Raw genomic sequence first — 17,689 nt, 5'->3', positions numbered from 1 at the left:
GGGGGGGTTCAGATGCTATATGTACTTGTATTACTGTTGCGCCTATGAGTCGTATGGCTCTCGGCTAATAAAGAATCTGAATCTGAACGTCATAATGTTTTGAAAAAACGACCTAATAATTTTTTTCACACAAACTAATGACGTAACAATCAATACCTGCTCACAAGAGCAGATAACTCTGCAATACGAAAAGACGGTATAGTAAAATATGATAAATCCAAAGGTTTCTCCAGAGAGCTGTTATAAACTTGTGGTCATTGTCGACACGTGACCTGATGTTGTTATGCATATGTGTTAGATCAATTGAAATTTGAGATTAGAAAAAAAACATGCAAGGCAGCTAGTGTCTTGCATCGCGATGTTATGATAACTGAATATCATTACAACGTTTGTCCTTTCTCTGTCCGTATACACATTGTTTATTAAGATTATTTAATGAGGCTTACTTCTGTCAACAATAATTAAAGATTGGAATAACATACAGGCAGCATTTTACATCGTGTTGCTATACTAATTCAGAAATGTAAAAACATATATATTTTTTTACTTCTGATAGATAATTATAATTCAGATATCCCTTTCAGTTTTTATTATACGGATAACATTTACTCCTACCACATGTTACTATAAATCGTTTCAAAGAGAATGAAATCAGTGAAACCTTTCAGTTGGATGACACCTGATCTACACCAGCATTACATACATGGAGACACGTCCATGATCTAACTCCGCTGGAACGTTAAGCCCTTCAAATCAAGTCAAACCGTAAAAATATTAATTTCTTTCAAAAATCTCCATCAGCTACATTATGACGTCATCCACAATTGTTTACTATGACGTCAATCCTGCAGGCGCTATAATGTATTCCCCATTGTTACGTCATAGATATTGTGCACCCCGTTTCCAGGGACAGCCTGGGTGGGGACCATATCGGTGATGGCGGCAGACGGGGAAAACTCAGAGTCTCCCGAGGAAAGGTGAGTATAGAGATGATATTGGACTATGCTCGACAGAGTTACTTCCCTCCGTACGTTTTTTTCTTGTGTTTTGTCTTTATTTTTTCCTTGGTGTCATTATAGTTAAAACTACAACCCCACAGTAACAAACAATATCAGGCTGCAGAAAATCCTTTGGTAGCCTCCCTTTTCCTATCCCTGTTTATGATTTAATAATATCACATACATCTATAACGTTTATGGAACTTTATAACATAAAAATTAGGGTTGAAATGCATCTGTTTTGCATTTTTTTCCACAATAGAAGACTTAGAAATGGAGGGAGGAATGAAGCGTAACTTGACTGTGTCGATCGTCGACGACCAGGTGGCTCAATTGGTAGAGCGTCCGTCTAGAGATCGGAGGGTCCCGGTTTCGAACCTCGGTGTGGTCGGGCATTTTTCCTCTTCTGTTACATATTTATTAAAATAGGTCTAGTACATATACCAAGCTTTAATTTAGAGTTCAGCTGCTACAACGTTCTTTGAGCTTTCGGAATATTGTTTATTTGCTTGAATGTTCTGTTTATCAAGTCGCTTCCGCTATCCTTTAAAAAATTGTAGATCTTGTGTCTAGGTATTGAAAGGACATGAGGTTGTGCTAGGGCAAGAAACTCCCATTTCCTATCTTTGATATTGCAGGATGTAAAATGTTGGCTGTCTACACAGCAATTCAATATTCAATTAATTTAAATAGGAAGTATTTGTGTCAATTTCATAAAAAGTGCTAAAATGGGCACAGAGTTTTCGTAGTTTTATAGAAAATATACATGTAGCAAGTAGATTTAGCACTAAATTTCTCTCATATTACATACAGTGTAGATGAAATAATTGTTAGAAAAGCCATGATCAATTTGAAAGTTATTTCGCGTAAAGAATCCTTTTAGAAATTCTTGCAAAACGATTTATAAGATACTTGTCTATAAGTATTTAACCTATATTAGATGATTTAAATGGTTTTAGATGTCAGATATTTTTTTCCGAACTTGTTTCAAGGGCAGTAACTCTTCAGTACATGAATCGTCAGTGCACGCTCCACTACACAAACAACCCGAGCAGACGAATGGTAATTTCGTTTGTGCAGCTAGATCATGCCCTCTAAAGTCAGTTCCTCCAATCAGTAATGAATCAGGACACCTGTTTAAAAAATAATTATGATATCCCAATTCAGGTCTTCCAAGAAGTTTAATGAAAATTTAATAACCCACAGTTGAACGTAAATTCAATTGTAATATGAATTTCTACCTTTTATTATTTCAACCTCATTGTTTTAAGTTAACTGCATTATTGATTTACTTCTAAAATACAAAAAAAAAAAAATACAAAAATAATATACGTTTTGAACAACAGTTCGGCAGTATCAAGTTAAATGGTATTGTATTGCGGAACATTAGGACACCACATGTATTCTGGAATATGCATTTTACATTCCTGGTTTAGCGGTATAGTTCAAACAAAGTTTATCTTAACATATCGAACGTATTACACAGATACTTCACACAAAAGGGAAAAAATCGACATCATAAAATTGTTATTTTTTTATTTAAAATCTACACTGGAAACGCTAAAAAGAAATATATATTTTTCTATTTGTTTGAGCAATTGTTTATATAGATAATGTGCATCTCCTTGGTGCTGACTTCTTCATGATAACCTGACATTTTACAACCAACTAGTTTTCTATTGATGTTTATTTGCATCTTTTGAACTTTTTAACCGTTTAAGTTAAATTTGATGTGTTCCCTTTTGTGAACGTGTATGCTTAGTAGTGTTTAGCCCTAAATGACTTAAAATTGTCGACGGGCCCTTAGGTAAATACACACACACAAAAAAACACCTCGACGAGGTCTTCCTTCTAGTAAATTAAAGCTCCTTACTAAATAGAGACAAGTCTTTAATACATTCTCCTCTATGATCTTTTCAAGTTGTACTCAAATTTGATCCGCGTGTATGTCTTAGAAACCACATTATCGGTATCTTTGTATTGTTGTTGTCCGGGGATCACAGAAAGGAAAACTTTACCTCAACATTATATGACTGTACTGCGTGTCATATACATGTGTGAATTTTAAAATGTTTAAAATAACTAAAATGTACATGTAAGATGTAACTTCCCGTTTATAATATACTTATCGGTTTGTGCATGAAGTATTTGCATTGAGAAGGGTCTACAGATCCAAAACTGTAGCCTTTTAGGACAAATTAAAATGAGCTTTGAGGAGTTGGGAGGAACGGATAAAATGTGAAAATAAACCACAACGATGAGACAACATTTTGTTTCAATATGTAAGTTAAGGCACTGAGTAGGTACCACGGTTTCAATAGAGATGTCTCCTACTGTCACTACGGTGAAATCAACATCGGGTACCTATATATATATCTACTGTTGGTCGTCGTAAGGTTCATCTAAGGATATAACACACGTTAAACTTACGATGTCCAACAGCTTCTGACAACCGTTATAGCTAGCCTTCCGTTTTATGTAAAAAAAATATGTTTTTGTGAATACCAAAATAGTGATAAATATTTAATGAAGGGCAATATAAATCTTCTGTTAAAACATACCTAAGGATAATCTTGTAATTGTTAAATAGAAATCACCTCCAAATCGCCCCTACGCGTGACGTCACCGTGTTGAAACAATCGAGAACCGTTGGCACTGCGCCGACGGACCCCGTGTTGCCTATTGAAAGAAATTTTGTTCCAAACTATTTAGCAAACCTTTCCAGAATAACAATTCTATTATACTGAATGTTGAAGGAGCAAGGCTAACTTGGTAATATCTTTATTTTGAGAGATTACGACAAAAATGGATTTTTAAACTTGGTTTTTGTCACACCCAGTAACCACTGGGGCATTACCGGAAAGTATTGAACTGACGGAAAGACCCGAGTTGTGCTGTGAATAAACTGTCACCAGGTCGATAGACCATACATATATATATACACACATACAGGCACAATGGAGGATTAATTGATTTTTATCGTATGATGTTCGACAGTATTTACCGCATATTCACCACAAACTCGGATATCAAAGCTCCCTGGAGCTGTCAGTAGTGGGTTCGGAGTCGACAGGTGCAAAACCCACCGACAACAATCTCGTTGCTATGTACATTGTATAATGACTCTTACAACTGTAACATGCAAACAACGGTCGCTTGGGAATGCGATTTATTTATTTATGATGTCTCAATTTGTATTCTTTGTATCAGCACACTATATCTCAGCAGTGGGACACACTCAAGTCCGCCTGCCTGTACATTCAATGTCTTTTCCCTCACCCTTAATTAATTCATCATGTTTAAATGAATGATATATTAGCTACCCCAAATAACCTGCATATGACATAATGACGTCAGTGGGATCAGCGAAATAAAAAATTGACGTCATGTGAAAAAAAAATATCACGCGTTGTGTACTTTTAGTGATAATTGTGCATTTTACCGGTATAACTATATTTGGAGAGGGCAGCTTATTTTTTATCGTGTTTGTTTCACTTACATACGGCGACATCTAACCGAAATCAATGACGTATACATGGATTAACATACGTAAGGTTGTGTAACTATTCCTACAAACCATCCCCCAACCCCCATATAATATATGTTATCAACATCCGGGTACTACCGTAACTGACGTGTAAATCTGCCTGACTTTTCACGACATATAGTTCGTTTTAGTGGTCTATTTGTGTATTCGACTTCAAAAGTAAGTGCGTCACAGCTAGGTCGCCGAGTCTGGATACACGGAGATAGCGCTGTATCGATATTATATACGTCATGGTTCAACAAAAGTATCGATCAATCGGTTAATACCAAATATACAGACGACGTAGGGCACGGTGTTACAGCTGAATTTGTAGAATAATCTGCTGTTCCTAACAAAACCTGAACTATCTTGACATTTCCTTGAACGCCTGAACTGTTTTAACCAAATGTGTTCGTCGTTTCATTGTCGGCTGCAAAATTACTTTGCCAGAAAAAGCTGCCCATGCCTAGTTATACAAGCCGTGTTATGTCTACGTGTTTAGCGACTTCCATACCGTATTTTGAAATCCTGGTTAGCTTAAAGAAAAGAAAACACGTTTCATGAATAATTTTACCAAATAACATGTCATAAAGTTGTATCTGCAGACCTTTATTTCTATGTTATCAATTTGTTGTGTAACGAGCACGGACTTAGAAAGATATAATATTTTTCCATGGTACGTACGAGTGTGTATATTTTCATCTGTAGTACACAGATATTATTTACACATTAAATTGTAAATAGGTTACGTTGTGTAAGCAGTTCTTGATGAACGCCTTCTCGGTCACAGTTTACGGTTTGTTTATCAACAGTTTTCTACACAAATCGTTTTCTCTGTTGGGAACATTTACACATCACAATTTTCAGCGTCAACACATTTTTAGAGTAGTTTTCTGTATCCTTGATCATCAACAATTTTCTATAGTTGTTTGCCTCTGACGGACACCTTACATGTATATACAAAATTTTCGATTTTCTTGGGCTCTCATACACAATTTCATAAAGTTTTACCAGGATTAGTTGGTTCAATTTTGCTTGTAGCAAATGACAAAATGATACGCAGAATTCAAAAGAAATTAAGTGATGCGACACATATGTCTTTAAAATATAGTAGCTCGAACCTGAGATATATTACATGATCGATGGGTGTGTTACCCCGAAACTTTGAAGTCTTTTCCGACGAGTTAACGAAGCTCTTGGGTCTGGCTGGAGTGTTCGTTATTAACGACAATCGGGAAACGTCGGCACTTTCTGTAAACGAGAAAATACCTTACGGAAAGTGCCGACGGTGCCCGATTGAGTTAACGAAACTACTGTTACATATGTCTCAGAACATACAAACCACTTAAACGAATCTGTCGACAACATGGCTCAGTTTTTTGCAAACGAATGTGTGAACAGTTTGATAAAAGTCTTTGTAAATATAAAAAAAAAATGACGTAGGTATTAACACGGAATTACATTAGATTAAGACCGTTGTTTAAGTTGATAATGAAAATGAGATCTCCGTGAACGAGACAATGAACCTCCCACAGTAATTGTTTGTTAACAAAATTTTGAATAATTTGACTAATGCATGGGTTTTAGTTAAAGAACACGTTGCGAGAACGGATGATAAGTTGCAGGTCTCAGTCAACTCTATTGTTCACCAATCGAACTGATTGACCGAGGTGTAATACGTATACTTCGTTGGTCACTGACCCTTGATTCATCAAAGCTATACTTATGCTGGGGACAAAGGTTAAAATTAACTTTAATGGTTACTATTTCTGGTGTTGGTACATGTACCATTAACGAAACTGTTAACGTTCTGACGTACATATATATATATTTATATTACCCATACTAATTACCCTTTCAGACTTATCGTTTTATCGGACACGTGACTGTAACAGCTGGCTATATTAACGATCAGCTGGCTGTGTCCAGGAGTAGGGGCATGTTAGCTTGTATTGTTGCATCGCTGTCCGGAAAATTCATACTCCCCCCATGAAAACTGTATTGATTAATTGATTGATGATGGGGATGGCATGCATTTGCTTCGGTAATAGCTGAGCCACGGATAATCCTATAAAGAAATGGAACACGTAGATAATTTTAATAGCAGAATTAAATAGATAATGGGTAAATCACGCGTTGGTGTAAGATCAGCCACTGGAAGCACTCTGTTTCGACCCTTTGGCCTACTTATCCAATGCCTAGCTCCTGAATAGGGAACTTGTACAACTAGTGACACAACGGATGAAAGTTTAAAAGTATGTTATCATCCTCTATATCCAGGGGTTACGCTCACTCTTGCTCTCTATACCCCTGGAATATGTCATAGCAAAATTGAAGGCCCAGTGTGCGGCACCTTGTTGATGAGACAAGAAGACTAGTTCGATCCTTAGATATACATCAAAAGAATCTCGCGGTCACGTAACGGTAAAAATGTACAGGCTTTAAAGTCGGGCGTCTCTCCTTTGTAATCTTCAAGGTACAGGCATCAGCCTAGCGATTGGTCAGGTTTTTTTTTTACCTGAAACCAATCCAACAGCTATCATTCATATCTTTATTCCTCCATAATTGAAGAATTACATAAATTATATACATGTATGCATAATGAATAATTAGTGAATTAGTACAGAAATACGTGCAAAAAAAAGTATGTGACAAAATAACAAAAGTAGAAATTCCTCATCCCTCCAACCCCCTTGTCTGTCTACTGCAGGTCTAAGATTCAACTCCTCGCCCTACCGAAGATCCGCTTTGGTCCCATTTCTAACGCTAACTGTAAGCTTCATCTACGTTTATCCGTCACCTTGACAACTGGTTTCCTTTGCCCCGTCCCTCGCCCTACCGATCCCCCCCCTTCTCTGAATTATATCTCTATTTCGTCACCACCAGATGTGCCAAAAAAATCATAATCTTTAATAAAGCAATCACACGATTTGGAATACATGTATACAGGAAACAATTTAAAGTTGATCAATACCAGTCATCTGTCGATCTAAATCATTATCAATATAAATTAATGCTCATGGCAATTAGTGTAATGGGTAATGACTTACACAGGCCTTGCCGTTGTCAGATCTGTTCTGTTTGAAAACAAATACCGTGAATTGGAATAAAAGATTTGGATTATGACAAATGTCTCTTTTGTTCGAGATACATTTTATGTCTAAGCCCGAGTTTCTTGAGGCCCTGACACCAGGCTTAGACTTTTTGACAGATAGATGTCTGCATGGTGCATGTATGTATCTAGTATAAAGAATTCTCTTTAAAGTCTGGTGTCAGGGCCATGGGAAACTCGGACTCTGTGTCCCTTATGTTGTCACGGTGTACAAGTCCCTGAGCTACTCAATACGGAAAAGGTGATGCAATACCCTACGTATACGTGTTTGTTTACATTGTAGGTTCGGAGGCGTTGTCCTCCTCGACCAATCAAATCGCACTATTTTCACACACCCACTTCCTTGTGCTTCGCTGGGGTTATTAGCCTTTAACCAAACAAAAAGACGTCGATCTGATAAACAACAACAATGAACAAGGTTTTAGCACTGGCACTTACGAATAGCAAGCAAATTCAAATAGAGTTTCACTTACATTTACGTGGATATAATAATTAAGAAATCGCTGACCGCATCCAGCAATCTCAATGTATAGGTATATATACGTGTTCGGTGTTGTTCGGCAATAATTTAACCTATTCACCCCTGAATGCGCATTTGAACTCTTCCAATTCAAAAGTTGGAATAGTTCATTATGAAATTTCAGGGATGAATGAGTTAATCGTACCTCAGGTAGAATATTGCGAATGTATGACTTTGTGATTATAATTAGGATTTGAGCACCCCGATCGATGCAATAATATATAGTTATGAAACGGTCACAGAATTCTAACTTCATTTTTCTCGTGGTATACATTTACATATACGAGTTCATTTTACCTGACGGGGGAAATCTTGGATGGTGAACCGGAAAACATTAGCACAAGGCACGTGCATGAAGTATAGGGATAATAATAAGTACTAAGATTGAACACAGACCAGGATATCGGTTTCTCGCCTGTCTTAATCATTCTGAAATTACAAAATAAAACGTGAGAATCAAATGTCATCGCTTTCTTAAAAGTCCACACAACCCTCNCCCCCCACACACACACACACACTCCCCCGTCTGTTCATCAGATTCACCCTAACATAAACCCCCAGCCCTCCTATCCCTTGTCCTAACCAAGAACCAAGGTCCTAACTCGTCAACTCCTTTAACTACACAATATCCTCTGAATCAAGCCTACAAAGTACCCCAACCTGTCATGCCTAGCCCCACCTAATGGCCAAACCACTCTTGTCCAATGTCCCCAATATTATACCCTGTAGGGAGTACACGGTGATAACATACATATAGTCCGGCTACTAGCAATTAACATGCACTTTTATCATGAGCATAATTGTTACAGTCTTTTACAAATACTTGTTAGTGACATTACATACTGAGTAAATTGAATTGTGATTGTTTTTAAATATTTCATAAACAGTGTGATTGTTCTCTTAACGTGAAGAATAAGTCAAATGTTGATATGTATTGTGATTTTATGAATATTATGTGTTTGACACAAAAATCAAATTCTTTGAACTTTCAACTATATATCATGCCGTTCCTCGCCTATCAAACGTTCTTACTCGTCCCTTTTGTTCTACTGCAGTTAGGGTCTCGATCCCATCCGTCACCCCACCAAGATCTACTGCCTCCATCCCGCTTCCTACCAAAACACCACAACCTTCTTATCACCTGCGCTATCACTTATATGTACCCAACAAACCAATACCTCCCCCTACCGAATGCTCACTCCCCTATAGCTATCATCCCTTGAATGTAGCACAATACATCCCCAGCACGCACGCAGGCATACACACATAGGGAGACATTAGCCAGGTGGCATAGGACTAGTAGTTAGCGCCTTATATGGCAGCTCCTGCGAATTCCTCGAAATTGTATTGATTAATGTATATGCTAATTGTATTTATTGTTTAAATTGTATATCTATGTACTGTAAAGCGCTTTAGAGTGGCTTATTCTAGCTAGATAGGATGCTACATCAACAATTGTATACTATTATTATTAGCATCCCTCATAATTATGATTTCCCCTCATCATCTTACTCGGCCGGCAAAACCCCCCTTTTATCCCCGCCTTTACGTCCTATATTTTCTCCCCTATCTACACCCTCACTCCAGATCTGTGGTCGTCAAAATACTATTCAATTCCAATGTTTATTGTCGCAAGTGATTACAATACGTATATATATATATATATATATAAATGTTTTGTGAAATACTAGTACGTATATTTTGTATGGCATGTCACCTGATTTTTGCACAACAGCTGATCCCGATATATCTACATTTGGAGGCGCTGTCCCTACCAACCAATCAGAATGCTCAGATTTTACACACCCCTTTCCTGGACGCACTGAAACTGCTGTCGCGTTAATTATCGATAATCTGCGATGACTTTGCAAGTCTACCGTGTTTACGTACACAACTTATACACGAAGTAACTAGAGCGTACATTGTATGCAATAACACTGGGTGGTTCCGTCCAAGGTTCAAAGTCCACACAGCTGTAAGTCATGCGTGGCGTGTTGATCACTTGTACGTACACACGTGTATACACTGATACACAGAACACTGAGCTTGTAAATATTTAACTCGCTTCCTTAATTACATGTAAATGCTATTTCGTCATTACATGGGCCCATTAGTTCAGCATAATTAACTTAACAAAGTTGATAATGACGCAAATGGTGTTTCTAGTGTATATATCAGAATTTATTTGAATTGAAACACTGAATCTGCGGGTGAAGATTCAAATTACCATTCAACCTCGGGTTACAAAAATATAAAATAAATTTAAAAGTTTACATTTTTTTTAAACTGAGTTGATAACTTTGTAATAACTACGTTTTGAACACTCCGATGCCAAAGAGAAAGTAATGAGTCACAAAATGATCACTTCGTTTTTCCACGGACTTATAGATATCTAATCTAATTCCGTGGTTTTTTTCAAGGAATAAATGAACTTATAGAATTAGTCATAGATAATTACCCTACCAAAGGACAAGCTTTATAGACACTAGACACTACAATATTGGCCTTCGTAACGCATTATATGGAAGATGACGTAATTTATCCTTCGATCCTTGCTGGTTTATTTGACCTGATGGTGAGATCATGGATGATGAACCGGAAAACATTAGTACAAGGCACGTGCATGACGTATAGGGATGACAAAAAGTACTAAGTGGATGACACGTGACTTCCGTACTCTTTAACATAAAGTATTGTATAGATCGTCCCGCATTCAAACGTTTGTACCAAGGTCAATAGTCCGAGTTATATTTCGTCCTCTCATCATCGTCCTTGTTCCACAGAACCTACTCGTACCGAGCTTTAGAAGTTAATTGATGACGTATTATTGCGTTAATTACTATTTTTGGGATGGGGACGAAGGTACGTTGGGGTGTATTTATGCAACAGCAAATCAATTAGTTTTATATCATAATCTATATCATAGGATTAAACATTCTTTAGAGTTTAATTTTTTAAATAAATTTGTCACAAAGCTCATTTACAAACTGGTAATTACTGAATTGTTTGATTCTTTACCAAGTAAGGGGATAGTCCGATTCATCCACAGATACCGTCAGGGACACACACGAACCGAACGGAAGATCGCGTGCATTTTCATTTTTAAAAGACAGACGAATGTTTTAATTGTTAAAATGTATAGTATATATGCAGACCTCTTAAAATAGTTCCATGCTGCAGAAGACTAAGGGATTTTAAATGGCATTGGTGAGTCTGCAATGACGTGTACGGTATGAATTGGTACTATCGACCCTGTGAGCTTTGTAGATATTTTTTCAATAGTTGTTATTTCTTATTACTTGTACGCGTAATTCAATTGAGAGTATAGTCATAAATGTTTCTAAAGCATAAAAACAATTAAAACTTATATTATCCACCAAGGCAGCACATTTAATTATAATTGCCGATGCAAAATATCAATCAAATGTATGTAGTATTTAAATAATATTACAGTGAGTGAAAAACATAGTAGCAATTCGGTCACGAAATGAGACATTTGAATCCCGTTCTTAATTAAATTTTAATTTTATGTTTAATGCTGAAGGTCCTATGACCGAGTTGCAATCATTTACCGAATTTTGAAAAACGTGCATAAATTCAGAACTGACCTGTAAACAATTTTTGAGATATTTTGTATATATGTTTACTGTATTTTGGGAGAAAAACAAGCACGTGCAGGTTATTTCCCCGGTGACCTTGACCGACATGGGGGATATCCCTGTATGAATTGACACAAAATGTGTACACCACACCACGGTAAATACTCATTATTACTAAGACGTGACGTCATTCCTAAACTCTGCTATATATAGGAAGATCGCGCACTTGGAATTGCATCAGTTTAACAGATCATCCGAAGCTGTAAGCACTGATGAGAGACTGTCGACTTTATGTATATCTGTATTTAGTGAACATCTAGTAATCATGGTGAAGACAGGAGCAGAGAAATCTCCAAATATCAGTAACACCAAGGGCGACCAAAGGTATGTTGTTATTTTCAGCCTTATTTTTTAATGTTTAAATGTTTTTGTCGTAATTTTATTATATTTCTTTTCTAAAAAAATGTTTGTCTCGAATCGTTCAGATTTCCTCACATTTTTTTGTTTAGAATATTAATTTTTCATTCTTTCAAAAACTTCAGTGTAGCAGAGACGTATATAACTGGCTTTATACGTCTCTGAGTGTAACAGCTGACGTTTGTTTACCAGCCACGTTGGAGGCGTTGTCCCTCTCAACCAATCAAATCGCGCTATTTTCACACGGCCTTGTTGCTGTCCTAAAAATAAACTACAGGGTGAATGATCTACAACAGGACCTGAACAACAGGACAAATTGACCGTGCTCTGATAAACAACAACAACGGACAATGTTGAATCACTGTCAGTTACGAATAGCACACAAATTCATATAGAGTTTCATTTATATTTACGAGGATTCGAGAAGCGCATCCAGCAATATACGGTGTTACAGTAATTTTATCCTACGATAATTTTTGATCACGGAACAGATATCGCCTACTCGCGGGTATTCAATATTTTCAAATTAAGAAGTGAGCTTAAGTTGCTTGTGACATATTATGCTATTTCTGTGTTATTTTGTTTATACAGAAACTTATAATTAAATATTTAAAAGGAAAAAGAAAAAAAATTGCATCACCATAGGTATAAATTGCGTCATATGTTATTGATCCTGGGGCGTTGTATGTGTCAGCCAATCAAATGTCTCTAAAATGACGCACCCTTTTTCTTGGAAAAATTTCAGTGTTTGCTAAAAACTGCAGACAGGGCTGTAATTTAAGTCTGGAACCAGGATATGAACAAAGAATAAACAACAATAACACACCGTGCTGTCTCGTGCTCTCTTTATGCTGACTTATCGAGAGAAAAGCTTTCCAATGATGTTTATCCATGGATCTCTTTGTGTACTTATATTTAATTAAAACAGACTAAAGATATTACCAGCTTCGTGATCACTGCAGGCCAAAGGTCAAGTGCGAGACTGGTTTTAACTTTATGCAATGCTATTTCACTCGTAGTATCTAATGCAAGGTCACCCATTTTTATTGTGGAAATATTACCAGGACCGAAGTCATGTTCTGGCTATCCCATCTCAGTGAAATATTTCCGAATCCAGTTGTAACCCTATCTGTGTAGCTGTAGGTATAATGGAAGTAAAATGTATATACGATGGTATATATTTTTGGTATCTGTACTAAATGAAGCTGGTCACGTTCTCGCGTCTTCCAATTCCGTTATTTGTCTTTAATTATGTCTGTCAACATCACATGTTTCAGTATTAGATTTCAAATTTGCATGTCACTCTATCCGATCGTTTAAATATTTGCCTTAAATTTTGCATGTCTCGTCTTTATACCCCGTTCAAATACTAAGTACAGCACGTAAGAATTTTAAGACAAAATGAAGGCTTAAGTACCTTCGGGTCTACGATGGAAGATTCGAACCTTATCAACCCGTCCTTGTTACTGGCCATACGCTACCGCTGTGTGCGTTATTGTCACCCCGTTTTGGATTAACTGTACGCGTTGCTTGAATGTCAAAGAATGATGATATCGAACGATTGACAAATTATGAAAATGAGTTAGCAGATGCAAAAGATGAAAATATAAAAGAGGGATGCAAAAATGGCAACCAGCAAAGACAAATATCAAGGAAATCCTTTGCGCGTTTACAGGCATCCTGGGGCCGCGGTGGCCAAAGGGTTAAGCCTGAGCGACGACAGCTTTTTCAGCGTGCATGAATATTTGGGTCTGGAAATTAAAGGAATCTAGGTTGTTGTGGTGCACTACCGTTAAATAAACGAATATGAGATGCAATTATTACGTGTACATTTCACTGCTACTCACCTCGACTGAAGTTTAAATAACTATTATGTCCGTCCAGATGTCTGCAGTAAAACGACTGAAATTTAGATATAGGTTGTTAGTATCATTATTCATTATGGTAGATTGAGTTTTTTTCCGTAAATTATTGTTTAAAAAATAGTTATTTTTTATATGTTTTATGTTCTATGTATCACACTACAAAAGCTTTCCTCTCTACTCTGGTTGTTCGTCGTGTGACAGAAACTTGTTTTATCTCCCAGAAACACTTGGGCATTAGTTTATTGTTTCTTCCGGTTTACAATTAAAACTATATTGAGTTTGATTAATCGGGTTATGTATGCTATCTTCCGCGTATTGGGACGGAAGAAATAAATTCTAGCATGAAAATAGGATATTCTAGCTTTAACGGCAGTTTATTCAACTGGTCTGGAACGTAGGGATCCGATAATTTGCTGCAGCCATATTTGGACCTAAACTGGTGTGTTTAAAGTTATTTTACACGTTTTATGAGTTTATTGATTCTTTTTGCTACCCCGAATGATTGTATATACGAGCTTCGAAGATAATTATAACAAACTCGCAGGCCCCTGTGGACTGGAATAGAAATAATTATTGTTTGACTTTTTTCCAAAGAGAAAATTCGGGACACTCGCACATATATATATAAAATAATAATATAAACCACGTGGCATTTGTTTCTATTCGCCTCCAGTAACTCCTTGAAATAAAAGATATTGTAGCTTTATCAGGGAAGTCTATTAAACGTCAATATGACTGATATTCTTTAAGATATATTGTATCTCATCTGCTAATTGAGATATACGCTCATTAATTAATGAGACATCTGATAAATAATTATTTATTAAGTTATTTATATTTTAAGGCACTTATATGTACATTTTTGAAATATATCTTATTTTTTTAAACTGACGAGACGTTTTTTGAAATGTTAAAATCTATTATTTTTATGGACTGTCAGCAATGTGTTAGGCTTTAAAACGCAGAAGCAAGATAAAATAAAACAACTAAAAAATATACAAGGGGGTATACATATACAGATATTTGAACGGTCGGAAGAAAAATTACATGGATTATTTTCCATTCGCACCTGGTCCCAGAGTGTACCGGAAGTGACCTTCTCCGTCGGCGAGGCGTGGTTTCAGCTTGGCTTTCACTGTCAGTGGAGGGGTTGACACGTGAGGATCTTCTACTCTTTCTCCCCCATATTCCTCACCATGGTCGGTTTCCGCAGTTTCTGGAGGTAATTCATACTTGCTTTTTCTTTTGAATCGATTTATATCGTGCAAATCGGCGATTTTCATACACTTCAGCCTTTCTCAGGATCAGCTAGTGACTATATAGTTTTAGTAAGAGATACGTCAGACGAGTTCCGGATTTTCCGCAAAGTTGGTACATTTTCTTTCTTTAAACAGCTCACATGTATAATATGAAGATCTCAGTTTTAACTACATTTTGTCACTTGAAATTTCAGTTGCACTGACAATATTGATATTTTTATATTAACTGTGCAGTGTGCACATATTATGCTAATCATGCGAAATTTAAAAACTGAAGAAACCATTATAAAGGTGTGTATAAAATTGTTGAAGAATAAAATATTTTTTATTACAATTGCTGAATTTAACATTTGAAATTAAAAATTATATTCAACAAATAGTTTGAACATGAGTGAACATGTGTTTGGTGTCAGATGATATTGACCGCTATTTTAACGATAAAAACCAGATTAGAACTAGAAGTCTACATTGTTTTATCCAGATATTAGTAGGGAGATCCCTGTTGAGTGTAGTGTGGCCAAGGGCACCGAGATAAGCTATGGCCTATCCAGATAAGGTCAATAAAGAGCAGTATATATAAATACACTCATATGTATGCATATATATTATATAGGACAACTCGACATATGATCATGGCAGATAATTCTAGTTGGAAGAAGCATACATTTTCTTTGGACTACGATATTACATTTTGCTAGCCAGTGACTTTAATTCCCCCCAAAAAATACTTCCCATAGCAAAACAATGCTTTATTTTTAAAAAAGGAAAGGAAGAATTTCCTAATTTTAATAAAAATATTGCTTTATTTTCCCAATTTTATTTTTTGTACCAGGTAAGCACAGTCTGCCATAAAAGTGAGATTAAACAACCACCGCTAGCTCCAGTATACACAGCTTAGAATACACCATATTCTTGTTGCTAGCCTGTGGACATATACATTATAAAATCTACCTGGTCATGTTGGAATCTCGAAAATAAGGCCAAGCTTCAATATAATACTATTTCATTATGAATGAAAGACATACATCCCTTTGTTGCAAAACAGTAAAACCCAGGCCAATTAATTATTGATTTGAAAAAATCTGTATTGCCTTATTGATTTTGTGTTTTTAACGAGGCTCTATTGAAGGTATATGATGTGAATCAATTAATTTCCTTTTAACTGTTATAATGCAATTGCCCAGGGATCCCGTTAATTTGATCCCGTATGGGTGTATATGACCTCCGGAAATGTCTTTTTGCCTTCAAAATGTTAGAGGCTTGCCATATCCTTTTAAGGAGTCATTATGCATGGTTTATGCTTGATTTTACACTGAACTTATATATCTGGCAAAGCACTTGTCATATATATATAAAATATACATTTCATATAGGCGAAAACTCAATTCCTAGTAAGTCTATACTTGAGTGGTAGCTATAGGCTGACCTTGAAATGACATTGGTATTCTAGGTATAAGACAGCCATGATAACTGTGGACATGCTATCCCGACAGGTAGCCACACTAGAGATAAGCTAGCACTGTGTTTTCAAAGCATAGTCCGCTTTATGCTGACCTAATTAAAATTTCAAAATCCTAAAATATTCATACCTGTTATTACCTGGTACATTATATATATTATTGGAAACATTCAGTAACAATTTCTCCCAAATTTTATAACACTATCCTACATTTTTGTTAATTGTATCTTTCTCTGTCGTGCCAACTTTTAGCTTATAGAAGTGGAAATTAAGAATGTCGTCTATTTCTATAAAGCTAACAAGTTAAGTCCTGTTAAAATTTTACATGTAACTGAAACAAAACCTGATACATTTGATTCCAAGTTTAAATACTCATCACATTGATTTTTTTTTTCTTCATGTTGCAGTAATAATAAATCTATTTGTATTGTACATTTGAAGAATGAACAAATATTTTAACTTGCTTCTAAGCCATGGAGATTATGAGAAATTTGTTATCGGAAATTGTTTGTCTAAAACTAAGAAAGCTTTTAAAAGAAAATTTCTGATAAGACTTGGAAGTACATTATTGATATAGGTCAGTGGAACAGCTGTTTGAGGAACTACTAGTAGAAACAATGAATCATCAACTTCAGCTTTCCAAGGTGATCAATTTCACTTGTAGACAATGTGGTTAAAATATTAGAACGCTTACTGCAATATACACGTCAGTATGGGTATGAGAATTAATTAATTTATTAATTATACTTCTTTTCACAAAAATTACAGTTTTGGGGGTAATGTTTCAGGTGACTAGTTATCTCCCCCCCCCCCCCCCCCCTTCCTTAAACTATGAAATTCTAAAAGTCCTTTCGGCAGTGAGATCAACCTTTGACAGACATGCTGTGTTTCACATGTGAAATTTGAATACCTGTAGTATGATATAGTGTAATAT

At 36.1% G+C, this 17,689-nt stretch overlaps 1 protein-coding gene across 3 annotated transcripts in view; it reads left to right on the top strand.

Annotated features, from left to right (window-relative positions):
• The first annotated feature begins 902 nt into the window (after positions 1–902).
• Positions 903–17,689, top strand: part of LOC110448199 (phosphoenolpyruvate carboxykinase, cytosolic [GTP]-like) — a 33,424-nt gene continuing 16,637 nt past the window's right edge. Inside the window, exon 1 of one of the 3 annotated variants that reach the window (XM_021494334.1) lies at positions 903–977. In XM_021494334.1, coding sequence (XP_021350009.1) covers positions 937–977 — 41 coding nt within the window. In that variant the 5' untranslated portion in view covers positions 903–936. Of the gene's footprint in view, positions 978–11,971; positions 12,140–15,046; positions 15,260–17,689 lie in introns of those variants that run through there. The other 2 variants (XM_021494327.1, XM_021494340.1) reach the window with 2 other exon arrangements.

Source organism: Mizuhopecten yessoensis, unplaced genomic scaffold (assembly GCF_002113885.1).
Source record: "Mizuhopecten yessoensis strain PY_sf001 unplaced genomic scaffold, ASM211388v2 scaffold419, whole genome shotgun sequence".
NCBI lineage: Eukaryota > Metazoa > Mollusca > Bivalvia > Pectinida > Pectinidae > Mizuhopecten > Mizuhopecten yessoensis.
Note: the sequence above shows the minus strand (reverse complement) of the source record. Positions and strands in the feature narration are given on the sequence as shown.